This window comes from Amblyomma americanum, chromosome 10, assembly GCF_052857255.1.
Source record: "Amblyomma americanum isolate KBUSLIRL-KWMA chromosome 10, ASM5285725v1, whole genome shotgun sequence".
NCBI lineage: Eukaryota > Metazoa > Arthropoda > Arachnida > Ixodida > Ixodidae > Amblyomma > Amblyomma americanum.
This window is the reverse complement of record NC_135506.1, coordinates 33,781,324-33,809,246: the sequence shown is the minus strand read 5'-3', so window position 1 is coordinate 33,809,246 and position 27,923 is coordinate 33,781,324. Positions and strand designations below refer to the sequence as shown.

General features: G+C 45.4%; 1 protein-coding gene across 1 annotated transcript; it reads right to left on the bottom strand.

Annotated features, from left to right (window-relative positions):
• Positions 1-85: 85 nt before the first annotated feature.
• LOC144106512 (putative lysosomal cobalamin transporter) lies at positions 86-27,802 on the bottom strand. The gene is made up of 13 exons (XM_077639354.1): positions 27,541-27,802; positions 22,458-22,698; positions 19,891-19,982; positions 18,632-18,705; positions 15,870-15,958; positions 13,093-13,166; positions 11,752-12,294; positions 10,879-10,943; positions 9,747-9,960; positions 7,599-7,742; positions 5,469-5,511; positions 3,369-3,472; positions 86-1,204 (listed from the first exon to the last, which is right to left on the bottom strand). Exons 1-13 carry the CDS (start codon positions 27,598-27,600, stop codon positions 1,001-1,003), a joined length of 1,947 nt encoding a protein of 648 aa, XP_077495480.1. The 5' UTR covers positions 27,601-27,802; the 3' UTR covers positions 86-1,000.
• Positions 27,803-27,923: the final 121 nt, after the last annotated feature.

The following is a 27,923-nucleotide window of genomic DNA, read 5'->3' as shown; positions in this document are numbered from 1 at the left end:
AGACTGTGAACTTAACAATTCTAGCCCGTTGGACAAAAATGCATGTGTACCACTGTTCAATAGAACAAACATCCTGTATAAATGCATGTGTACCACTGTTCAATAGAACAAACATCCTGTATAGGCATTCCAATCAGCTAACAAGGGAATTATCTGAGGCTTATCATATTCACAAAAACTCCGACATGTGCATCAGCACACCATCTGTTGTAATCCATGATTGTGAAATTCGGTATCTTGGTTCAACACAGTGATTCGTTTTGTCATTTTGGGGGTAGGCGCATGCGCTGCTGGCTGCCTTGTGTGAGCTATTTAACCTTGTGTGTTTTCCAATAAACTTCAGTTGATAGTAGCGCTTGTCCTTCTTGTCTTTCTCTTTGTGTCCCCTGTCGCAGCGCTTTCAAAGACGTACCAACTAGCTCAATTGTCCGTGTTACTCCTTTCTTCGAGCTCTTCACTGTAGCTAAAGAGAACTACGCCACTATGCTTACAGAGCTATCAGAAGCCCCTTTGCAGAGCTGGGGCAAAGCACATGGCAGTGAAGTGCAAAGGAGAATAGATGTGAAAGAAGGTGGTACGGATTGTTAACCACCTGCTACAATGAAGCAGTGAAAAGAGGCCCAGTTGGGGAATTTTGCAAGAGGTTCAAACCTAGCAACGCATGAATATGGTCATTCCACACAAAATGATGAATAAGGAAATGACAAGGCCACCTTTGCACCGTTTTCCTGACGCGTGCAGCTCGATCTTTGGATAATTTGCCCAGATATTGTGGTGCCGAGATCGGATTTACGAAAGTCGGCAGTGTTCGGTCGCAGCCGTATATTCGGAACTTGTCAAATATGAACTAAATAACAAACACCTTCGATTCGTATTCCAAATTTCGAATATTCACACACCCCCTAGTAATAATTAGCCATGAGCAACTGGGCATGCCTGCTATGGCCTATTATAACATGGAGGAAGCAACTGATGGACATTTTAAACGGAGTTGATAACATCACACAGATAGATTTGGAGCTACCTGTGGTTCAGCTGTGTAGTAACGAATCATGGACACAGAAGAAGCACGGGTGAACGGCTTGCTTTCATCATCTTCACTTTCGTCACTCCCGCTTTCGTCGCTCTCCCGTTCGTAGGAGTTGGTCTCAGCCGATGACTGCCGACAGCGGGCCATCACAATGATGAAGGACACCACTGTGCTCTGCGTATGAAGACAGGAGGCAAGACTGAGCGTTACAGCACACACACAAGACCTAATGCCCTGCACACTCCCGTTCCACAACAGATTACGAATAGATACCCTAAAAATATGCAGGCTGGGCTCTCCAGAGTGCATGTATTCCTTTACAGAAAGGCACAGCCATACATGTGAAGTGGATGTCCCTGATTCCAGCGATAGGCACCTAGTAACCCCATCACTTGTTTAAAAGACATGTGCCAACTTGATTACTCAGTCCAGCCAGTATGGTAGAGGCACCCCGATGGAGTCAAGCCATAATGGAAAGTGAACCTCTGCATTCAGCAAATGGGCAGTCTGTGCATTCACTGTTTGAGCTCGCAAGTCATGTACACAGCCTGTATTGCTGCCATGAGCACGACACACAACGCTACTCTCTCACTTTTACCTAGTTTCACAGGGAAAATTTTGCTTGATAACGTTTTTTTCAGTGTTTAGTGCTTCTGTCCTGGATATTTCGTAGCCACTCCTGCTTTCAGGCAATGGCAAAGGTCTTCTCATTCCAGTCAGCTTTGTGCTCCACAAAATGGCAAGGTGTTGGGGAGATCTTACAGTGACTCATTAAAACCATTGATTCACTTACACTGACAGTCATACTGTCAAACAAATTGGACAATGTACTCCGCAGCTTAGAGCTCAATTGTCGAGAGCTTTTGATAGCAGAGACTCGCAGAGAGCAGTGATGGCATAGAGGTGGAGCATTCGCCTCATGTGCAAAAGGACCGTGGTCCGAATCCCACCTCTGCACTATTTTTCACCAGAAAAAAAAAAAAAATTAACGTGCCAATGAAACTGAGTCACCAGGCTTGGGGTGCAGCCTGACACCACTGACCGGTGCCAGCTACATCCTCTCACACCAGAACAGGATTTGGCCACCCTGGCATAGTACTTGAACACCATCTCCTATACGAATGCATCAATCAACCCCTGGCTCTTATTCTCCAGTGGCCACAGAGCAACTGACCATGGTGATGGTCAGACCTGTGATGCAGTGATGGGTGCTAAGAATCTTTGGCTCCAGACAAGCTAACATTGACAACTTAACCTAGCATCGCTTAACACTAGGACCTTATCCAGTGAAGCTAGCCTACCTAGCAATGCTGTCTGAGGAGCTAGCGGGTATTAAATGAGATGTCATAGGGCATGGTGAGGGTAGGAAAAATGAATCATATACAGAGCTAAAGGGCGGGCACATACTATGGTGGTTTAGCAAACACTCAAGAACTATAGAAGGATACAACTTGAAAAAAAAAAAAACAGCACTTGTCCCCAATGGGCCTTGGCCCACCAGGTCCTGGTTTACTCCACTTACCAATCATGACAGCAAACGAAATCAGCTTGTTAATGCTTGTCTATGAATGAAACAAGCCAGAGGCATAAAAATTTTAGAGCTTATAATTTCACCTTGTGGTATGCTTCCTGCCTGGGTGATGAGAAAAACTTTAATAAAGGACTATTTTTTTGTCGTGGAGGAATTCTGTGTGGTGGTCGTGAAGGTGGGCGCAGCTTCACCGCAGATTTATGTTGTATCCGACTATAGATGTGGGACTCCTGATCAAGAAGGATATAGCTGGCAATAAAGAGGAATTATACAGCATTAACGAGAGGGTGGCAGCTATTGTCATCTTAAAAAGAGGTACAAACTGAAGGTAGTACAGGCCTAGCCATCTACACTCCATCATGATGACCAGGTAGTTGCAGGTCGCAACAGGTGATACAGGTGTGGCAGTTGCAGCAAGGCAAAATTTTCAGTTGTTCCACGCATTGTCGTGATGTGGTTGTTTGCGAAGTGCGAGATTTCGCAGCACGACGACGTCAGAATGACGTGCTGTGGGACCGCAACAGCAATAACGGCAGCAGCGCTAGTGAAAACGATGGTGCAGGTGTGGCTGAGTAGTCCAGTGACTAATACATTTTCGTTTTGGAATGTGCCCACGGTCACACCTACATGCGGCAGCCGCAGGATAATGCTATCCCGTTCTATTTTAATTATTAACCACCAAGCTTAAACGACCTCCAAGTTTTTTTCTTTTCCTCTGAAATTTGATATGAGGGGGTTGACTTACATTCGAGTTGACTTACAATCATGTAAATAGCTGCTGTTTGTAAATTGGAGGAGAGTACTCACCCCCAGGAAGAGCCAAGTGGCCCAGTAGTAGGCAGCACCAAAGATCCAAGCCTTGAAGAAGTAACGAACCAGCAGGGCGCTGCTTCGGCTCATAATGCACTCCTCTGCATGAACACAAGCCCACAATGAATTTGCGCAGAAGAAACATATCACCTATCGCCTGAATCGCCAGTTACACTGTAAGAGGAGAAGGGTGTGCTGCGCATTATGCCAGCTACCCACATGACTCATACTATAGTTGATAGTTCCGATGCAGTGGACTCTTGATAATCTGAACTCAAAGGAGACAAAGTTTCAACGAATTATGTGCAGCTCAAATTAACGGCAGCCTTTTTATACAGTTTATGTCGATGGGACCAGACAGGGCCATTGGGATGCTTATGTGAGTAGTTCAAACAGGATGTTCAGACCATTCTCAACAATCAGCACAGTGCATTTCACCTCCTTTCTGCATTGATCTATACTCTCTCACTCATACTCCTTCGTGTTGCACCACCGCTAACACCACTCCAAAATGGGAGATGTGCCCTTATAAGTCCATACACGCTGAGACTTTTTGACCTCCATGCAACTTACTGGAACTTTCACGGTGGGTTCTGTAAAGTCTTCTGACCCTTCCTTCCAAATTTCAAAGCTGGGAGGCATTTTGTTGCAGCGCAAATTAATTTTAAATTTTCCTGTTATGCGGCCTCAGTTGGGGCGATTTCTATGGCCAATCTTGCGTGTGTGATGTCATCAGCTGTACGCCCGTTGATATTTGCTTTGCGTTTATTGAAGAAAATCTCAAGCTCAGGCTTTTTTTTTTTTGGTCATTTCAGACAAATGAAATGCACGGTCGTCATTTTAGCCAATCAACGCACCCACGAGAAGTTTTGTGACACCAATACTTTGTTAAAACCCAGTTTTTGTTTCAGGTTCTGGTTATTGGTCTTTTATAACTGATTTCCTTTTTACTATATAGCAAAAAATTTCACTGTAGCTAACTAAGACCAAGATATATAATTTGATGGTCAACTCAGTGTGTTAAAAAATCCTTCGGAGTTGTCCTCTAACTGCTGTCACTGCAAAAACCTTCCACAAAGCCAGATGGAAGGCATAGTCTACATTTACACGCCATTAAGGAGTTCACTTTTGTTACTTGCTTACAAGGCACATGAGCTCAAGAACTTCCATATTCACAAGCAGTGAGGAGACCACATTTAAAGCAAATAGATAAATATGTAGTAGAATGCAGGTTACAGAACACGGCAGTTGTTTGAGATAGAAAGGTAGCTGGTCCGGCTAATCAGGCAGACATCTGTTAGACTCAGAATATTATGTGAGGCTTGATTTGTGGACCAAGCTATATGCACGTGTTGAATGTTCTTCACAGGTTCCATTAAGTACGATCCACAATTCTCATTGCTATGCCATGGTGTTGACTGACACAGCTCTGAAGTGCTAGGCATGGAAAGGTTTGCAAAACATTAGTGGCATCACCAGCACTGACCAACATGTCATGAGAAGAAGTAACAACTTATCTTGAAACCGCATAATTTGGAATGAAAAGGTCTCAATACAGCTGGAGTGGAAGCGTATTTTGCAAGTGCTGCCTTTGCTGTTTGGCAGAGCTTACATATCTTGCTTAGACATGCGAGAAGCTGAAAGCCGTTTGTTTCTTCCATCCTGCACATCAAATAATTCGCAACTACGGGCACTTGCTGTTGTTGTGTCTCCTGGAGAATGGTTTTGCTGGAGTGAGGATCATTTCTGGCACACCTGTTGAGCAATACTCCGATGGTACAGTATTCAAAACTATCCAAGAACTGCTCAGTAAATATTCAAAGTTTTAAATAGCTTTCAATTTCCATTACCTGATGGCTCACTGAATCAAATAGGTAGAGTTTTAATTTGGCATATGACAGATAAATTTTTCACACACCCCTTGAAATGGAAAATAGAAGCCAGGGGAGCCAGTGATTTGTCTTTTCTGCTTCTCCTACCCTGCCTGGTTGTGCAGTGTTTGTCCAGTTAATGACAAGCAAGAGCTTCACTTGCAAGAAACAAAATTGGTACTATTACTAAAGTTTTCTGTCCAAAAGCACACGATGATAAACTCACCAGGTGGTGCGTATCCATCACAAGGCTGTGTGCCACTGATACTCTGCAAATGTCACCAATGGGTCACACTTAGTCAATTGCACTGACAATCTGTGGCAGTTGCATGAAGCAACAAACACAAATGTGAGATCCAACGACACCTAGACGACAACGTCAACTACAATAAGAGAGTCACAAGGAAGAACATTTGCTTAGCAACACAAGCCTTAATTTGCAATTACGAATCAGATGCACGAACTTGCCCATTTGCTGAGCTTTATTCAGCTTTGTGTTGACTTCATGCTCTTTGGTTTGGTTTATAGGGGTTCAACGTCCCAAAGCGACTCAGGCTATGAGGGACGCCGTAGTGAAGGTCTCCGGAAATTTCGACCACCTGAGGTTCTTTAACATGCACTGACATCGCACAGTACACGGGCCTCTAGAATTTCGCCTCCATCAAGATTCGACCGGCGCGGCCGGGATCGAACCCGCGTCTTTCGGGTCAGTAGCCGAGTGCCATAACCACTGAGCCACCGCGGCGGCCACTTGATGCTCTTTAACTCCTCATGTAAAGCAAGATGGACACGCTTGCTTTTGTAGCGCTGTTGTTGACTAAACTAGTACATGCAAATATTTTTTTGTCAAAGGCTGCATTTATAAATTTTACACAGGCAAGCTGAAGTCGATCACCCAGTCTGGTTCAAAAGCAGTTTGCAGCAAGAAATGTACAGTTATGATAACTGCTATCGTTGACTTCATACTGGCATATCTTGACCTCGCTGCCCTTAGGCTGTAAACGCAGCTGTGAGGGAATTCATTTTGTATCCTGGGCAGTCACCTTTTATTATGAAATGGAACTGAAAGGTGCTCCATTCAAGCGAAAGCTCTCCAGTGGCACATTCCTTTTCGGTGTAGGCCCCACCAGCCACCACATGCTCTGCCACTAATGAATCAGTTCCTGCATGCTGTTATGGTGGAGAGTGGCTGTTGGTGACACTATCAACACATTACATTGTGGCTACTTTGTTGGACATGAAGCATGCACGCTTCAGATTTTCCTACAGCTTTAGAAAGAGCGACAAGTCTGATGACATGATGTCTAGGCTGCGAGATGAGTGGAGCAAAACACCTGCCCTCATTCTTGTACAACGACACGCAGAGGACAATGTGCCTGTAGCAGAAGCACACTGCCACAGGTGGACACGGTGTCAAAAAGGGATCCACTTGTGGAAATAAGGTCATTCCTAACTTACATTTCAATGCAACATACCTATTTCAATCCCATTGCTAAATAAAAAATTTGCAGCTTAGGAGGCAAGAATTATTGAATGCTTCTCACGGTTATCAGTTCTGTCATCACAATGTGACTCAAGATGATGATCTTTATGATGCAAGAGCAGCTTCGGTCAAAGAGCACCACGGCACAAGGTATTTTCTTTTATGCAAGGTGCGATAAAGACCCATTTCCAAGCATTTCACCCCATAGAAGCCCAGCATCAAGCCCGCGGGACGCTTGTACCCGCTGCATCACTAGTGCATACCCAGCGGCACTGGGGATTGAATCCCGTACCTCCTCCCGCATTCGAGGACCATGTGAAACAAGGCGAAGTAAGACTTGCCAACATAGGATCACAATCAAATACCCAGGAATTTGGCGTAACACGACCTCAGTAGTAGGAGTAAGGCAATAGGAAAATAAAGAGGAAACAGTACAGGTCTTTTCTGAAGTAAAGAGAACGAAAGGCACACACGGTGGACAGAGCTCAACTAACAGCGGCATGTTTCATTGCACACGTTTCGGTGGATATAAATAACAGCTTACAATTTTGTTGCCAAGTTCTAATAACTTTTCACCCTATTTTTCTTAATCTACATTTCAGTTGTCAGTAGGGCTAAGTCCCAATCTCTGTCTACCCATTCTGTCAGCCGTGTTTGTGTTCTATATTAAAAAACAATGCAACTCACCTACCAGCCAATTCTTTCGAAGCATGGGACTGCCAACTGACATCAGTGCGGCCACTATCACTGCCACACGCAGACAGAAGAGTAACAAGAAAGAGAGAAAGAAAGAAAGAAAGAGAAGTGAAAAGAATATAAAGAGAGGAATGAACAGCCTCGGCCAAACAAACTACCGAGTATCTGTGAACGTACCTGGAAATGCTGTGATCCATAGGTGGCGTACTGGGGGCAGACCGAGTAGACCAACACGTCAAGGGCCAGCACCACAAATACCAGAGTAAAGCACAGCAGCAGCAGTGCCCGAGGCCGTGCTAGGCCCAGGTCCAGGCGGTACATCTGCATGCAGCGTGTGACCACAACAAGCTAGTAGTCTGCACCACTGCAGAAGCTGGAGCCCTTTGAAAAAAATCAAAAAGGCTGCTGCCCAAATGCATCCTCGTGCACTTCTGTTGTGCTGTGGCTTATCATGTAGTGAAATGACGCCACAATTAATACCAGCTACTGTACACATTTGTGTTCAATTCTAAGTAGCACATTGTATATTTTACAGCACTTTAGAAAGGTTTTTCCACATCTGCATCGAGCACCAGCCATTGTACACAGGACACAGGGCAGAGGAACAAGTGTTGGGGCAGAGCATGTGGGCTGAAGAAAGACAAATGAGAAGAAAGACAGTGCAGAAAGAAAAAGATGCAGCAGGAGCTCGAACAAAAGTGCAAAGAAAATTCAGGGACAGGCATCAGAGCACACAGCGATGCAGCAGTGCAGACAGGGGAACCGGAGCACACAGCAACACAGTTACATACATAGAAAACACTGCAGCAGCAGCAGCAGCAGCAGCAGCTACAGAGCGGTGCTCCTAAAACCTGTGGACTGACGTGACAGGCAGTATCAGAGTGTTCACATGGTAGGTAATTTGTGCCTACAGCAATGCTACATATAAAGTGGAACAGCAGTGTGTGGAAGCTCGTACTTGTGACGTGGCATGTAAGTGAGAGGCAAGGCCACGAAAACGTCAACAAGCCGGGGGTGGTGGTGGGACTGACGCAACACAGTACACATGTGCAAAGCAAGCCGCAACACAACATAAAAGCAAACGCAAAAACACAAAGCGCAAATACGAGGGCCTCGGTTCTGGCAGGCTGGAAGCTATAGGTAGCATAAGACGTTTCTCGCACAGCTGATTGCTCTCATCGGTCGGTCATGTTCCACGTAACACTCGGGATAATACAGGATGTTCAATGTCAGCCACTATGGACGAGGGTGGTGCTGATGAACACTCTCAAGGTTAGGTTACACACAACTTAAATACCCCCGAAAGCAGAAGACTGGACAGCCATTGCCATAGCCTAGTTGGTACAGCACCATACGTGACATACCGGAGGTCGTGGGTTCGGATCCCGCTAGTGGCATGTGGCTGTTTTAATGTGATAATGTTAAGGCTCCCATTTTACAGTAAATCCGGTGGCACCAGCAATATTGGCAGTGGTGTTACAAGTAGAAAAGCAGGTGGCCCATCTGAACTTGTGACATCATCACACCTGTCCTCTGGATCATGAGCAAACTGCCCGCTGTGGCAGGTGGCGGTTCAATTATTTATTGGTCATGAGCGGTTGCTCGGGAAGAGTGACCCGGGTCTCACAAGCCCCGCCGGTGGCTATGTTTGACACAGCCACCTGCAGGGACAGTTGTGCATCACTGAACTGCGCCGGGAGAGGTATAAGGCTGTTTTTTCAGACTGTTCCGTTATTCGGATAATTTTTTGGGTCTTGCCGAGTTTAAAAATTCAGTTGGCAACTGTATTTCAATGCATTCACTAGCAAGACGGTTATTCGGTGCACACTTGTAAGTCCTACTGTATGCACACTAAATTGTTTTCGTTCAGGAGAGCTGCATTCTTCTGATGACCTCGCACACCAGTGGCTGCCATTTTGTAGCCACTGCCATATGTTCCACAGTTCCAGAAGCCAATATAATTACTCTGACCCCAAAATAGAAGAAAAACTGGCGAGATGGCGCCACATGCAAAATCAATGACCAAGGACTGAGAAAGCTGCAGGAATGCTGCGAGACATCATACAAAAAAAAAAATTCTGGCAAGTGCAACAGGCAATCAATTTCTTGAGCAACATTTCTTTGCTGTGGATTTTCAGGCCCCTGCCGAGGACTGGGCCCGACACAATGACGACAAATGCAGCTTGGCGACTAATGCACAGTTATGAGAATTGAAAATGAGAGTGGCACGTACACTGAAGCACAAACTACTTGATCCCACAATTAAGTGTTGTTGAATTCCAATATTTTCATCCCATGCTTCTCTTAGAATAATGAGATACTCACCCTGACAAAGAGGCAGCAGATGCCAATGTGCTGCAGGCCATATATGGTGCATGCCACCAAGAGAAGCAGCAGGGCCAGCATGAGCGCAAAGTCTAGTGAGGAGTAACTCAAGCGCCGCAGCCACACCAGAGCCATGTCCAGCGGGTTGGGCAATGTCGGGTGGGGAAGCAGGTAGCCCATGCGGTGGCCCAGGGAGTGCATCGCTTTGTCCAAACTGCAGCAGCAGCAGCAAGAACCTCAATTACCACCCTTCTAACCATCTCTGAAGACTTCGGGGAAAAATTGGGCCTGGAGCAAACTCCCGATCTGCATGCATGCTAGGCTGCCTCTCCTCCTTTCCTCCTTCTTAATAGGACTCTTAATAGCACTACTCCTTCTTAATAGGTATGGCTGACAGCCCTGCATGTGCCATCTGCGGGTGTGATGAGACTATGGCCCACATTCTTTGTGAATGCCCTGCCTACAGCGCCAAAAGACAGTCTCTCTGCTGTGCACTGGAGCATCTAGGCCTGCACCCACTGACGGAAACGGAGATTCTCGGCCACTGGCTGTGGTGGTCGTCGGCGGTGAAGGCCTCCAAGGCACTGCTCCGCTTTTTGAGGACTTCTGGCCTGCACGATAGGCTGTGACTTTACTGAACGCTGTGACTTTGCATAGTGACTTTAATTTCCTGCAACTGTCTTTTCTCCTTCATCTTTTTCTCCCCTCACCCCTTTCCCCCCGTGTAGGGTAGCAAACTGGCTATTCTTCTGGTTAACCTCCCTGCCTTTCCTCCTCCTCCTCCGTTCTCTCTCACCAGGCTTGTAAGCAGCATGGTGCCTGACTGCTCAGTGAAGACAGGGCCACCGGCTGCTAGCTTGCATTGAACTCTTACCAATCCTCATCACCCGTCATGGCTCTCTTCCTACACAAAACACTTTCCTTTCACTACAAAATGGATGACATGTTCAGCATGCAAGTGTCTTGAAACGTTGTCCAGTACAACATTCACTACCTTTTTCTATAGACAAAAACTATTCACACGGAAACAGCCTACATCACACTCCCTGAACTCACTTTTATAATGGAGCTGCAGTACAACGGCTCAGTGCAGACCCTAAGAGATCACTGCCCAATCTAGTTCTTTACTCACTTGGACAGCAGCAGGGACAACCAGAGCAGCAGACCAAGCAGAGCAGAGACTATGCCAAGCACCACCTGTCAGAAAGGTTGAAGAGAGGTCAAACACTTTTCAAGACTACACTTCTGCGCAACAAAAAAACCAACAGGACAATGCCTACCTGGATGGCTACCAGCCATGAATGGCAAAGGAAACAGAATTGCACACAGTCTGCTAATGCACTCCAGACACATTCTCAAGCCAGGCCCTACTGTGCCACGTGGTTTCATGCTATAGTGGTGCACGAAGAACTAGCACACTACTAGCATGTGGATGTGCCCTGCCAGAAAAAGCAGCTACAAGTATGGAATGTTTTCAGTAGAAGGTGACCTAGCACTATCAGATGGCCTGCAAAGAAACACTTAGTTAATATTAATTATACATGTCTGCTATGCTCTTATGAGGACACCCACACCTATGGTCCTAAGTGATTTAACTGTCTAATGGAGAGCAGAGTGAACTGTACACATTGCCAGATGGCTGTGACTACTTGGAATCCATTTTGCAAATGACTATGACAGCCCCACTAATGGACATGCTATGGAATCCACAAAAAGATTTGCTTTGTTTAGCAAGAATTGGTGCTCATATTGTGCAGAATGACAACTCGATGCATTTCATGCACACACCAAGCTGTTCACACCAGTAGTTGAACCTCCCATGAGTCTCATGTTACAAACCCACACAATTAGACCACCAAAATTTGAAGGTCTGTCAGCAGCATCAGGACCAGTTACTCAGGATGGCTCAAATATTGTAAGGCACTGCCGATGCCTACTGGTACCAAGGCATGCATTCAGTACAACCCTCGGTAGATGGCCACTGAAATATTACTGAAGCATTTACCTGTAGAGGCCGGGGAAGGAAACAGAGCCTGTATAGGCAGCCTTCTCTACGCAGATCCTCTACGTGGAGCTCCCACATCTCATCTGGCAGCTGCTCTTCCACAGAGGCAGTGTGTGACCAGTTTAGAAAAGCCTCTGCTTCCATGCCTCGCAGCCACTCCTCTCGAGGGACAACATGCCGCCAGCTTGGTCTAGCCTGTTGTGCCATGTTTTGCAGCCACACCCCCGAAGCAGCAGTGCACTGACACCTTGGACCAGCATCGTCTTCAGAGTCTTGCAACCACACCTCCAGGTGGGCAGCATGCTTCCAGCTTGAACTAGCCTCTTCCGTGTGGTGCAGCTGACCTTCCACAACGGCTGTGTGATGCCACCTTGGAACAGCCTCTTGTACTGTGTCTTGCAGCTGCTGCTCTGATGAGGGAGTGTGCTGCCGGCTTGAACCAGTCTCAAGCAGCGACAAGGAGTTCAAGGAACCAGATGCCTTCAGGACTGCGCATCGTTTGCCCAGCATAAGCCGCAGTGGCAGGGCCGACAGACCATAACCCTGTGGTGAACCAAGAAGATGCACGGCTGCATTGTCATATTCCTGTTCTGACAATTAAGAACAGACCACAGATAGAAAGCTACAACACTGTACAGTTTTGCCCAACGCCTACGTGACTACAATTGTAGCATCTGTATGGACAAAAAAGGCAAGTCCATATGCTAAACATGGCCAATAAGTCAATGAGTGAGGCTTTTTTAATTGCTGCATGTGATAAATGGATCTTGCCATCTTTCTAGAGAAGCTAGTGTGACAAGTTTGATGCCCTAAAGACCTTTCCTCTACTGGAGCACAAAATGTACAGTTTGCATCAACCTTGTGTGGAGCGCTCGAGCAGTGCACATCATATGATAAAAAAATGAAATTCTACAGCAGTCCACAGTCTCCGAGTAGAGTGCTCATGCCCACCTCAGCTGTAGGTCTGTGTGGCTCTACCTCCGCATGAACATTGTATGTAGAATCCAGCTGCTATGGCGAGATGTCACATTGCTTGCCGGGCAGTGAGCCCCTCGAGTGTTGTACCCTATGCTTCAAAATGCTTTAAAATGGACCTTCAGTTTGTATTTACTGGTTCCACCATACTTGGAAAGATAGTATTTCTGCTCACATTCATTAGCGATGCACAACTGTACAACGAAGTAAGAGGAGATATGGATGTATACTTGAAGTATCAACGCATGACAGTTAGCTGAATAAAAAGCAAGTTGCACTGCTGTGGAATAACCGAGCTACAAAAAGCTTCTATAATAAACAAGTGAGACACTTCTATAGATAGTGTATAACACAATTACTACTAACCGTGTAAACGATGAGAAGACCCATGCCAAACAGCGTGAACAGCGAAAGCAGAAAGCACAAAGAGTCTTCATCACCTGTAGAGTCGACAAATAGGGCACAGCTGCGTTAATTGATAATAACTAAATCATAATAGCAAAACAAAGAACTTAAAAGGATAAGAATTACATTCGCACGCTCTTGGCGCATTGCACTTGTGCATTCTCACACTCCTTAATACTTGGATGCTGACTAACTTGCAGCCCAATCTGGTCGACAGACTTCCCCTCACTTTTCCATGAGAATGATCTTTGCTGCTGCTTCCTTCAGTACCACCACCCGCAAACTTAACATGAATTTCTGAGCGCGTGGTTTAGACTGACACCAGCGCTGCGAAGTGTTGGCCAGTGTGTCCGGTACATGCTGCTCACCGAGTTAGTGGCAGTTGAAGGTATTGGGTGGCCTGATTGTTTGACTGCTCTTTTGACTGTGATGATTTACCGTGGGAAACTTGCAGTCGTGACAGGGTCATTTCGCAGCCTCCAGCCTGTGGCTGCGGCAATTTGCTTGCAGTTTTTATATTGTGGTAGCCAAATATGGGCAAGCGAACTTTTGATTTTGGCGAACCGGTCCCATCACGAGCGTAGCCACCTCACAGCGAACGGCCACCGACGGAAGTGCAGTCAAAACGAATAGGGCAACTGCTTTTGTCAACCGCCACAAACAAACTGAGAAGCATGTCCCCAGCAGTGATTTAACGAAGTTTTCCGCTGCAAGTTTGATTTTGTTCTATCAAGGCTTCTCTGTAGTCGCCTATTGCTCTTGGGCTACAGTTGCTCTCACTGGTCTTTACCACGCTGAGCTAAGGTTATCGTAAGTTGCTGATCCCACTTCTGGATGTTGTTGTCATACCATGTTTGTATGAAAAGAGCTAATACGTGACAACAAAACAAGGGTCCAATGAGACTTAAAAAGAGAGCAGTTACATTTGCACATTCCTCACATATCCCACTAGCGCATACGAACTTTCACGCTCTTCGACACACACACTTGCGCTGCTGTAGATTACTTGCAACCCGACCTGGTCCACTGAAATGCTTGTCCACTGAAATGGTCGTGTCTGGTTGCTTCCACAGTGACTCACTCTTGATGCTAGAATTTGCCTTTCCTTTGTTGCTTCTTGTGGGAATAAGAGATACAAAATTTACATACCTATGAACATAGCCGCATCCAAACTAAACATCTCTACAGCAGAAATAATACAGGATGAGCAAAACAGAAACAATTGCTTACAGTTGTGGTGTGATCAGCACAAAACTCCCTAAACAATGAAGCTAAGCAGTCGAAGAGTTCGAAGATACAGCACTCCCAAGCTGCGTCTCCATCAAACCCTTTGAAGTGCTGTCCACATTCAATACAGGAGGCAATAAGCACACAACTGAGCTTCACCAATAAGTAGCGACCAACTTTAGCGGTTATTTGAGGAGGTTATTCGAGGCTATTTGAACGAACTCATAGCCTCTCATCCTCATTTCCAAATTATATAAAATGTGAAGTTTGACGCAGAAAACATCACAAAAAGAAAGCACTTAATTTGGAAAGAAGCATGTTACTTGCCCACCAACTTAACAGTAAAGAAACTGCACTGAGAATGCAAGCTTCACATTTTTTGACAGCAAAGCACACACCAGTCACGGTGTCAGATATTTGAAAATATCAAAGGTGCACTAACATTCTTTATGAACATCGAAATTAATATAGCTAAGAGACTGACACCAAAGGGTGGCGGCAACAATGCTGATCTCAGCCAAACTCCTGCCGCAACAGCAGTTAACAAGCAGTCAAATGTCTGCCAGACCTGTGTTGAGAGAAATGACTGTGACCCAAAAACATGACTGGAAATTGGAAAGCAAGTGGTTCCCGCACAGGTAACTACAGGGTAAAATTTTGGTCTCATAAGAATAAATGCTATAAGCTAATGCAATAAGGCTTTTTGTTTGCTTTTCTGTTTCTCCTCACTTCTGGATAATCCATAAGCCTGTTTTTCAATTCCAACGCTCCAAACACTTCAACAAACTTCTAATGAATAAAATTCTAGTGCGATGCGTATGCACCTCTTCATGGGGTGCTGTGGATTTCTGTGTAGAAATAATTCCACCAGAAATCTATTCTAATGCCGCATGGCACAAGTTAGCGCAGAAGAGTCGAGGGCCAAATACATGACACAAGGACAGTGCAGCTCCTTTCACTCAGTATTTGATGTATTCTCAGTAACTGACCCAAAGTTGAATTTAAGCAGAAAAAGTTTGTACAGCTAGGCTTACCAGCTTAGCGCACGATTAAGCAAAAGCTGCTATAGCTCTGGTTTAGAAATATTGCCCTACATTCTGCCCCAGAACCATCCTCAGGTTGTGCAATCTTTCACCCTTGTCATAAGGGTGAAAGATAGCACTTGGGCCACCCTCTGGGTAGCCACCTTCCAGATATGCATTCCACTGCTCTTGCCATAGCCTCCCAAGCCAGTGGACCACCTGTCGTCTCCCGCCCTCTCTATCTATTCCCTCTTCTCCCCTAAAAGTGGAGAGGAAATTTCTCTTTCCACTTTGCCACCTGCCATGTTTGGGTTGGCAGGTGGTAGTTTAATAAAATTTTGATTACCTTAAATTCCATTAAGTTAAATTAATTCAATCAGTAATTAATTTCTTGTAGCTGGTGCAGTTGATTCCACGGTAGAATGCACGACTATAGGGTTAAACCAAAGTGAAACAGCTACCGCTGTTAAAAATAGGCCACAGACTTACGGCTGGCGGCTAGCTCATCGACCAGGAAGCGAACTTTATACCACCCTGTGCTGTTGCTCAGTGGAGGCGGTCGCATGGGAATCAGGTCCCTGCATTTCAAGAATGATGGGGCCCAGCATTCTGAACAATTTGCTTCTTTCACTGATTCTATAAATGTTGCAGCATTAAGGAGCTTGTGTCACAGGAAAGCTGGCGTCATCGTCGGGGTCATTGACCGTGAGCGAAAAATGCGCGAAACATCCCAAGAAGCAACCTAGGGGGCAGGTGGGCCACTTAGGTCGCGTGATCTTGCAGCGTCATCACAACCTGCCCACCGGATTGTGAGCAAACTGCCCACCGTGTTGGGTGGTAGTTAATAATTGGTAGTGAAAGGTTGCTTAGGAAGAGCATCTTGGGTCGCATACGGGCCACCGGAGGCAGCACCTGTGCTGCGTGTGGCATGAGGACTTGCAGCGATCTATGAATGTTAAGTAGGGAATGATCAGTTCCGCATATATAGGAATTAGCTCACTAATGTTATTGCATCATACCTTTAAGGCAGAGCTTAAGTGTCCCCTCCAACATTGGCAAGTGCCTTGCCAAAGTTATCACCAATGATGAAGGCCAAAAAGAACTGGACCAGGCTTGTTGAGAAAAAATGTGGAGGAGAACTAAAGCTCCACCTTAATGGTATTAAGCAGTGGCATAAGGCAACCCAGGTTGCTTTTCGTGAGCAACTTCTCATGCCCAATCATATTAATTTAACTGCCACCTGCAACGGTGGGCAGTTTGCTCACAATCCAGTGGGCAGATTGTGATGATGCCACCAGGTCAAGTGACACAGGTGGCCCACCAGTCACCTAGGTTGCTTCTCTGGAGATTTTATCATGTATTTTTCACTCACAACCAATGCCGCCGATGATGACGCTGAGGCCGGCTTTCTGCAATATGGACTCCTTAATGCTATCAAGTAAAAATTGTGTTACAATTATAGTGAATGCTACTAGTATTCAAGGTATGCAATCAACATGAATGAAGGCAGCAACCCTGCATGTACATGAGCTGGCAATGCTAGCATCATAAGCTTTTCAAATTCCAAGCTGACACATGTAGCAAACAGAAGCAGTGTTATTTTTATTGCTTTTTTTCTGGCAGTAAACAGACAAAGGATGCAGCTAAAGAGCAGCTATTGCTGTTGTCTAGAATAAATGTAGTGCTTGAGCAGATAAGGGAAGGGAAATGAGGGGCTCGTTATGACATAAACATGAAGAAATTTAAGCCAACAGTCATGGAAACCAGGGAGCACAAGGGAATGTTTCTATTTTTTAATTCTAGTGTTGATCATGCTAAATTAATAGTGTAACTAAATTATCACTGGAAGATAATTGGTTAGGAAGCAGAAAAAAAAACAACTGCAAGCCACCAGTGAGATACGAATCTACGATCTCTGAATTCAAATTTCACGTACAGTGCTCTACCAATTGAGCTAAAGTGACGGTTGTCCAATCTTCTGCTTTCGGGAGTCTTTACAGTTTGCATGTAACCTAACCTTGAGTGTCCCCACCTTTGTCCATAAGGCTTCTCTTGTCTTCTAACTATGTGATCAATAACCCAATGCCACTAAACAAAATAAACTAAGCACACATCACTACCAATATGTGGTGTGAAGCTGAAATCCCGTCATACTCATTTACAAACTGTATATTCAATGCAAGGCAGGTTACAACAAAACTCATTCAAATAAAACACTCAATTTCTTGAGAAAACTGTTTGACTACTAGTTGAACAATAGGGAAGTTGCATTAAGAATGCAAGTTTTTCTTTGGCCAGCAGTAAAGAGCATACCAGTCACATAATAGAGCGGAAAAAGTAGACATTCCTAAAGGCACCCTAAACTAAAACTTCTTGTATGCGTAATGCTTTACCAAGAAATTGTGCGGCATCACGTAGACTACTACAGGACATGCGGGCACTTCCTCATTGTTAGCTTAGCACTAGCCAACTAAGCCCCAAATAAATAAAATGATAAAAAAACAAGGTCTCTAAAGTCCTTTAGCTTTTCCTTTTGTTTCTCAGAATCCAACTTGGACACTTTTTTGTTCACACCAGTAATTTCTCATATCGATAAGATGAGCAGTCCAAGCTTACTTCTATTTCTTGGTGCTTGCCAAAACATCCTGCCTATTATTTCTCTCTGTGATCCACACTACTTTTACCTTCTCCCAAGGAGCAACACCTTACGGGCAGCCACTGAAAGCAAACTGAAGTCAGCCCGTCTCTCGACAGACTACCACAATCCAATGACAAAAGAAATGACTTTCAATGAAAACAGAGGTTTTACAAGATAGAAAAGTTCAAAGAATAAAATACAGGCATTGCTGCCACCGGCCATTTTTGCAAGCAGACTGGTCATGTCAAGAGAACATTTTTTGAATGCAGACTTCTAAGGCCTGCCCACACCACCATCACATCAAAATGATCATGGTGTCCTTTTTTATTACTGATGTCATGAGTTTGAATCAAGTGGTAGAGACACAAAGTGCCAAAAAATCAATCTTCGTCAGGACGTTAATAAAAGCGGATGGAGTTGTCCTTGGTGTTCGATAAAAACAGATGCCTGTGTATGCACTATCACGAATCTCTTGCACCTCCTTCACCTTTTGGAGCAGATTGTAAATAGCCCCTGCTTCAGATGTTCATGATGCCTGAGCTAGATCTGTTCAAAATGCCATGCCAGGACCATCCGGAGCAGCTAGACATGAGCATTCTGGTGGTTAACTCACCCAACAGTGAGCACTATGCCAGCAGAAACAAGGATGAGGCCGATGTACTTGAGCGCTGACACCACCCTCTGCAACTGTTGAATTCAGACGTTATCAAAAAGAATGTTGAAAATTGCCACTTTCATCCTGTTTTCTACCTAGGTTCAAACATGAAATGCCTTTTTTTTTTTGTATTCAGCACTGTAAACATGAAACACATATCCCCTCTCGTCACCTTCGTTACTGGTCAGCACGAACCTGCAGATTCTATACATGGCTGGGCTGTGGCAGCATGTGAAAATGCCCATGTACCACAAAACAAAGAGTTTGCTGACTACAACACCAAGTGGTCAAAATGAATTCAAAGCCGTTCATAGTGGGTTTTACCTCATGACCCAACCATTGCTTTTCATGTAAATATAGCAGTATGTCAATTTTAAAATATTTCATTTTCCCACCACATATTATACCTTCTGATACAGCACATCTAGAATACGCAAGATAAAGCTCCGGCATAAATTCTTCAGGCAAATGCATTTCTACAGTCACAAGGCAATGCTACCTCACTGCACCACTGTCGATGCGCACCTTTTATACTGCGCCACCACTTAAAACCTAACTGCAATCACTACATCTGCCTTCATCATCCCGTCATACAACAAATATTGTCTTTCTCTGATGACACCACAAAAAGATGAGCATGTAAAAATTTGGGTAGCTGCAACTGCTGGCCTCACTTTTGTCCTCACTGGGTTATTTTGCTTCACAAAGTCCAGTTTTTGGGCAGAACAATCTCTGAGCACACCTGCTACGCATTGCTGCCTCTAAAATAGCAGCTGCTCTCCGAGGCTGCAGTATATACGCATTACTTATTGCAGCAGCAGGAGTTCAGCAATGAGTTAAATCTTAAATAAACATGGGTCTAAATACAACTCAAGAGACCAGCTTTTTTTTTCTGCCTCCCTCAGACACCTAATGAACAGATAAAATCAAATTCCAATTAATTCCAATTTTATCAGTCACAGATGGAGGGTCTGCAGAAAAAGCTGTCCTTGGCCACCTTGACAAGTTTACAATCCTGTTATTCAGCAGCTGTTGTTCACGTGACCGAAGACTAAGATTCTGTCCGACATTTTTGAACAGCAGGTTACCCTTCGAACCCACTAACAACAACAACAACAGCAAAAACAGAAAACAGTGCTCATCACCAGCAGACAAAGTCTGGTGCTTGTAAAACGCTAACCCAACCATACCTAAAAATAAATGGACTGCATGCTCACCATGAAAAGTTCCTCGTTGTCCTCCGATTCCAGAAACATGTAGGCGAAGGGCAGCACCACAATCACAAGAAATGCCAGCAGTCCATACAGCACTGCAAGCAATTCAGCACTTGGTTACTTGATCACTTGAAAAAGATTCACCGCATTTTAACTACCGAAAGCTGACCACTTACGATCCTGTAAGGTTGGTATTGATCAATGAAAAAGACAAAGCAGCAATCAGGCTGAGCAGCAATTGCTAATCACTGGCACATAAGAATGAAGCTCATGGAGCATGTACCTTAACGGTCTACCACTTGTCTTTCACTTGTGCTGGTCTTTGGAAATGAGCACCGCATTGAATTTTAATTCATCAATTTGATCACAGCCTCATACCATAATTTACAGTGTACAAGATACGTTTTTTTTTTCACAATATTTTGTAGGTGTGCCTCATACGATAGTGCAACTTTATATACAAGGAAAAATGACATGCCACCACACACCATCATTTGCCATTCCCATTAACCATGTTTGAAATCTATGTGTACAAGAGGGAAAAATAGATTTACTTTTAAACGTTATGTTACGGGAAGAGCCACTTCGATTTTGGTGTCAGTTCTATCACCATCACATTCGTTTGGCTACGCACATATTGTGCGTTGTTCTTGCTCAACATGACACTGACTGCGAGGCAAAGGTGCTAAGACAGAAAATTCAAGTTGCGCGTTGCTGATTATGCATGTGCTGTAGAATGAGTACCGAGTAGTAGGGACGCAGTTCAACGCGAGCAAAAAAATGATTTAGGACTTGCGCAAAGCCACAAGAGCACTCTGGTCAATGAATCCAACAAAAAAAAGGGTGGACTGCAGGAAGAAGGCGCACTAGCCATACTAAGAGGATCTTCTGTGCATGACAGCTGCCACAAGTGTGTGTTTTCATCGCATTCTCTAACAAAGAGATCCTCAGCACATTTCTGTAACACTTGCTGAATGAACAGGTATGTCTTATAGACCAGTGTGACTTATTTGCGATTTTTTTTACAGTACTGTTTCGAGAGGGGGAGGGGGGTTACACACAGGTGTGATTTACCATATTTCAGACTTTACTGTCCAAAAGAAGTTTAATATGAATGGCAATCAAAAGAAAGGTGCACACATGAAACCCTCCCTCCTCAGGTACTAGGCTGATACTTCGCTGTGCTCTTGCAATACTTGTACACCTCAAACAAGGATTTGCAAGAACTAGGCTACCACATTGATTAGAGAGACCTTCATTCAGATTTTGCCCACAAAACATTTAGAAAGGGCAAAACCATCTCGCAGTTGAGCATGGCTAAGCGTGGAATATATTGAGTAGCACTAGTTATAGTGGGCATTTACCATGAAGGGCTTCACCCTAAAGGCCTTTATCATATGCCACCACAGGTGGCCCCAAATGTGCCTAGTAGTGCTATCATAAGGCCTTTAACCTAAAGGCCTTTGCTAAAAAGGCCTTTACCCTGAAAGCATTTACCTTGAAGGCCTTCACCCATGTGTACCCTTCACCCAGGCCCTCACTCAGGTGAGGGCCTGCAACCTGGTGGGCCACCTGCCATGAAGCAGGCTTTAGACACAAGCGTATGTATGCCTGAAATTGGACAATGTGCCTACAGCTCTAAAATAAAAACTTGCAGCAGGCTGCGTGATATTCGACACATTTGGGCCAATGTCAGTGGTAAGAAGAGTAATAAATAAGGTTGTTGGAATGATCATTTTGCACTAACAACACATAACACGTGCAACCACCTGAAGTTTTCGTGCCCTCTTCGAGTTCGACATTTACAGCGAGAGCTTGAACAATGCTTTGCAGCAGGGTGCCAGTGCCAGCGATGGCAGAAAGGTCACGTGATCAAACATGGCAGTGCCCATACTCTCGCAATGTAAAGCGTCCATAAGCCTTCCTTGTAGATCCTTCTGACCTTAGAATAGGGTGGCTATCGAGTTTCCCTACAGAGTTCACGCAGGTTTCATCAACCCTCACAGGTGTTACAAATACAATTTCGCATAGTGCGAATATGGAACTTTTTCTACAAGTGTGCAGCAGCTCGCAGTGATTTCTTTGTTTCAGAAAAAGTTAGCGCTCTCTATATTGCAACTAGAGTGCTTTTTCTGAACACAGTAAATAGTATTTCTCAAAAGAGTAAGCTTGGCAGCACATGCTTTTCGGTATAGTCTGATAAACAGATACTGTCACCAGTAATAATAATTTTTTTCTTCTGCACTTATAGCATCATCTGTATCTTCTAAAAAAAGTAATGTGTGTGATTCCTTGATTACTAATCTGACAAATTCTGGCATTCTGATATCATAATTTTCTAACACTACGACACTTTGCACGAAATATGTTTATGTGGTAGTAAAAATAATCACAATTGCTTTGCACAGAAACCTGACTTATTGGCTTTCCTGAGGCCTGCTTAGACTATTTTGGTGGTAAAATATTTTTTGTAAGAGAAATGGTGGGCGGCACCTCAAACTCAAAATACTCTATCACAAACATTGCCCATAAGTATTGCACCCTTAGCTACCAGAGGTCGAGGCACAAACCGTAGTAGGCCAGCTGAACTTGGGATTGCACCACCTGCCGCTCCGATAAGTTTACTGCCCAAGGCAGAAAGGTCCCATCGTCGCCTTTCATGGCTGACATGAGGGAGACGTCAGCCGGCCGAAGTATGGCTATGGCCAGGCTAGCCACCAGTGTGATGGTGCTGCACGCCACGGCGAGGGGCTCCCGATCGCAGACCAAGCTCAGCGCCCACAGGTATGCCAGTGACACCAGCAGACACAACTGCATATATGAATGTCCACATGACACATGTGCACTGGAAGCTATGCAATACAGCAAAGCATAAGTGAAAGCTCAAAAACACCACTCTTTCTGTCCTCTATTTTTTTTTTTAACGCATCCCCGTTAAAGATGAGTACAGTGGTGAGTAAAAAAGATTAGCACGAGTGACCAATCACCAGTGTACTGGAATGGCACTGACAGGTTGTAGAAATCTGGAAGCCGGTTGCCTTGCAAAGCAAAAACTCTCCTTCACAATGTCGGTGTGGCTCATTATGCAGGCAGAGGTTGGGTGCTGCACTGGAAACTTCTATTGCAAGCCTTAAACCCTGCATGCACATGGTGAGCGGCAGCTTGGCATAGTTGTGATTCATCTTCCGTCAATTAGCACGCGTGGCAGGTGCGTTGCACCTGTCAAGCAGTGCTTTGGTAGAGGTTAGCTTAATCTTTTTATCACGACATGCAGCACGAGTGTGCCGGAAAGACACGCAACATTTCCCTAACGCTAGAAGTCTCCAGTGTTGCACCTCATTTCTGCTCACAAAACAGGCCGGACCACCATAGTGAAGGAGTTTTCACTACTCAGCGCAGCCAACTTCCAGGTTTCTGCCAGCCATCCATAACAAGCGCCACACTGTTCCCACTCCTCAGTCTAAAGGATGGTTTTGTAGGCAGTCATCGCTGCCTGCAATGGACTCTCTTTTAATGGAATAGCATCAGAACCCCCATGTCGGAAAAATCTGTCCGCCTGAGGCCTCAGTAGGCAGGCGGCAAAATGAAGGGCAGAAACATGGAGGCTAATGAATAGAGTTCAAATTAAGTTAAGAACAATGCAGCGAGCTATGGAAAGAAAAATGATAGGTGTAACATTAAGAGACCGGAAGCGGGCAGAGTGGGTGAGGGAACAAACGCGACTTAATGACATCCTAGTCGAAATCAAGAGGAAGAAATGCACTTGGGCAGGGCATGTAATGCGAAGGCAAGGTAACCGCTGGTCCTTAAGGGTAACGGAGTGGATTCCAAGAGAAAGCAAGCGTAGCAGGGGGCGGCAGAAAGTTAGGTGGGCGGATGAGATTAAAAAGTTTGCGGAGATGCAGTGGCCCCAGCTGGCAAAAGACAGGGTTAATTGTGGAGAGATGGGAGAGGTCTCTGCCTAGCAGTGGGCATAGTCAGGCTAATGATGATGATGATGAAGGGAGGAAAATCCCCTCCATTTTCAGAGGAGGGAGGAGGGAAAGCGGGGGACAGAAGCTGAAGAGAAAGTGGGAGGCAAGAGGTAGCATAAAAGAGAGGGAAATCCTCTCTCCACTTGTACAGAAGATAAGGGAGAGGGAGGACGAAGAGAGAGAGTGGGAGACGACGGGTGGGGGAGAGTGGAGTGCGGGTAAGGCATGTCACACAGTCTGAGCCAATCATCGATAGCGGCTTCTCCTATCAAAGGGAAGCACTAATGCATAATCTGAAGTATCAGTCGCATTGACCGTCTACAATTCCCTCTTGTTTGTTTTTCCAGTCATCGGTCGCTTGTGCTAATCTTTTTACTCACCACTGTATGTGCATCATAATGCACGTCTCTTGGGGTGTCTTGATGTAGGAATGCATTTAATGGAGACACTTTCACCTCTCTTTGCAAATTTTTGACGTACTGTCCGGTGTCCGTCCATGCATCCATACCATGAGAATCACTGTTAAGGCACCAGATAATGCGCCATGTGCAGGCGAACTGAGCGCACGCCTGCTGCATCAAGACCAATCAGTGTACGCACACTGATGGTGCACAATACGTGCTATGCTAAAATAAGTGTATCTATTATGCATGTGCCAATGCTAGCATCCTCATTTCTTTCACTGCCAACTCCATCCCTTCCTTCACAGCACCGTTACATGGCCAGCTCTCCCTAAATATGAGCATTCGGTGACTCTCATTCAGCGCGTACTCTGCACCTGTACAGCAGGCTGTCAGCACATGGTACTCTCTGCAAGCATGCGCTCATTATCTACACACCTGCTGGTCACAATTGCCTCAGATTTCACCCAGCACTCGAGATGGAAGGGCCATTTCCACCAGCCTCTGAAAACTTCACTCGCACACTGCGTTCCTATGACCTACGAACACGGGTCAGCATACACACGCATTCCTGCAGTGGGGTAGTCCAGGTGTCACAGACTACACCGCTTTTTTTTTAAAGATACAGCAGTTCTGCAGCCTAAAGTACCATTAGAAGCCAGAGAGTACTCACTGTGCTCCGGTGTAGTCACCTCTTCAAGACCTGTGTAAGGCAACATCAGCAGCCTTTGTTTAAATCAACTTCCTGCTCCCAGCGGCCAAAAAGCTTCCAACACTTCACCAGGAGATTATTTGTAATTTTGATTTATATATGTTTCTTGGTGCATAAGTACTTACCTATATGTAACTAACTTGTGACCAAGGGTAGAAAGATATATCATACGGGGCACGCCAGCTGCATGCCAGTTTTCTAGAAGTGCAGAATGAGAATACTACATTCATTTCACGCCGCCACCTTCTTTCTTTTATTTTTCACTCCCATCATTTCCATTCTCACAGTAAAAGCGAAGCAAAGTCACTGAGTGAATGCGTATCTCAGATGGCATACATCGTTCTGCCTACCCATGATTTGATTGTGGACACAACAAAACTATCTTCCACGCATATAAACACTGCGTGTGTCTAGTTGTTGAGCTCACACTGCAAGGAATTAAGTTGCATTGAAAAGCACAGTTCGTTGCAATTAACTACCTTTCATAACTAAAATAGCAAGTTAGAGAGAAAGATATAGTAAGCATCCATTTCTAGACCCAAGCAATGTGGATGTTCCTACTGTAATAATGCCACACAAAAAGACAACTGATTCTGAGTGAGTGAAACACTTGAGGATGCACATTTGTGTCATGGGAAATAATTGGTGCGAACTGTTATGAAATCGCAACCAGACTTAAACCGCAGCCCTAAAAGCCTCGTGCTCATGCCTCGCGGACTTCTCAGCAGTGCCGTTTAAATTCAGCCCACAGGCTGCCAGGTCACAAGGCAAGGCGAAGCTCACCCCCCCCCCCCCAAAAAAAAAATCCACCTTTTTCACAAAATGTGGTGCCCTCTGGGAGGGGGAAGGGGGGGAGGGGGGCAAAAATTCCGCTGCCAATGGTTGAAATTAAATGCACGTGGGAGATGTAGGCACGACCTGGTTCCACAAGGTGCCAGCTGCGCCTGTGAATTGACAGCTGCCAGCATCTGTCGCATGCACCTGTTACTAACATGAACTGTGCATGTGCAGTAGGAACACGCAGTTTCATTTTCAACCAGTGGAGCTGCAGGAGAAGAGGCGCACATGCGCAGAGCGGCCTTGGCGCATTCCTACGTGAAGTCAAAGCCATTCCTCTTCCAGCTGGAAATGGAAGCTTTCTGAAGTCCGTTTTAAAGGGACACTGAGGATTACTCTATAGTAGGATACAACCTAAAAAAAAAGTTAATAACACAGGCTAACAGTCCATGGCATACTGTATTCACAAGCATGCCTTGTATGAATGTTGAGAAATAAAATTGAATCAATCAATCAATCAATCAATTACTCAGATGGCCAATCACAATAGTAAACAAAGTCCAATTTTTAATGCTTCACTATATTAAACAAGCATGGTATCAAAATTCTCGAGCTTTTAATTTTTTTCTTGTGGTTAGCTTCTTGTTTAGGCAACAAAAAAGTTTTAACAACGGACTACATTTTTGTGCGGTGGTTTTGAATGTGGACGGAGGTTCACTGCAGATCTTAAGTTGTATCCGACTATAGGCAATTATTGTTGTAATAACTGACTGACTCTTTTCTGGGTATGTTTGATGTTTGTCTGGCTCGACGCAATTATTGTCTAGAAAATTGGATAAAAAATTTTCCCGCCAGTCGATTCAAATTCGTGACATCCTTGCTGAAAAGGGCGGATTGCCACTCAATGGAAGTGTAGCGTGACCTCCGAGATTCGAGAAAAAGCAGTGTCGACTCGCGCACTTCACTTGCAAAATCGGCCGATGATGAAGACACCCGAGTTTTGAAGCGATAGCTTCCTTACGCTATGTAAGGCCAAGGCCACTGGGCAGAGCCGGAGCCGTTAATGCGCATGCGCCGAGCAACAGGTGCGCCGCGCGTGACGTCATAGTTGTGCCGCCGCCGACTCCGCAGCCTCGCTGCGCCGAACAAATAGGTGCGCCGCGCGTAACGTCAGAGCTGCGCCGTCGCCGACTCCGCAGCCTCGCAGCGCGCGTCGCGCATGCGCAGCAGCTCACAGATCACCGCAGTGTCTTCGTAGCTATAACCAACGAAACACCTTCTGCTGAATAAAGAGCTTTACCACGTGTAACCATGTTTATGAAGCTATCGTGTACACGCTAACTTTACCGGAGCTAAACTGAAATGCATCGCATTTCATGATGGTGGCAAAATATGTTCAGCTATTTCGATTACGTGATGAACAAAGCGCGAAAAAAAATTGGAAGAAGCTTAAGCTTCGTCTTCAAGAGTGAGACACGACAGCGTTTCCAAGGAGTACACGGAACGCCATCGCCCGTTCGGCGCGACGCGTGGCCCGTTGGACAATTAAGAGAAAGGACGCCTGTCCCACAATTCTCGCTGGACACCCATACCACGCCGTAAGGGAAGGAAAATTCCTTCCCTTACGGCGCGGTTCAGGTGTCCACCGAGATGCGCCATTTTTCGGTCACAGCCAACGCCGCCGACGACACCGGCTTTTCTGCGACACGAGCTCCTTAACGTTGTCGCGTTAAAAATCGCTGCATATATATTCGCCGCGCCAACTAAAAGCGAGACAGCGATCACTTACCAGACAGGCGACGCCGAACGGCGCCCATGCCGCCAAGAGGACATCGTTAGGAATCGCCATACTACACCTGAACAAACCAAAACGACGCGGCCACTACAGTCGCAGCTACCTCGTAGTGCAAGTCGCTCATTTGAAGACGGCACCCACGCCAACACAGCTCGGAACTGTACAGCAAAAGTGTCGATGAAAGAAACGACGGAAGAGGTGCCCCATCGGAGTACTCAGAGTACTTTGGCCTATTATAGAAACTTACTTCCGCCCTTCCGCCGCTTCTTCCCGCGACTTGCCCGCGATACCGTTCGCGCGAAGCTCCTAGCGCCTACAGGCCTGCGACAGCGCTACCAGCGCTACTACGGTCACGTGGTAAGAGAAATTCGCACCAA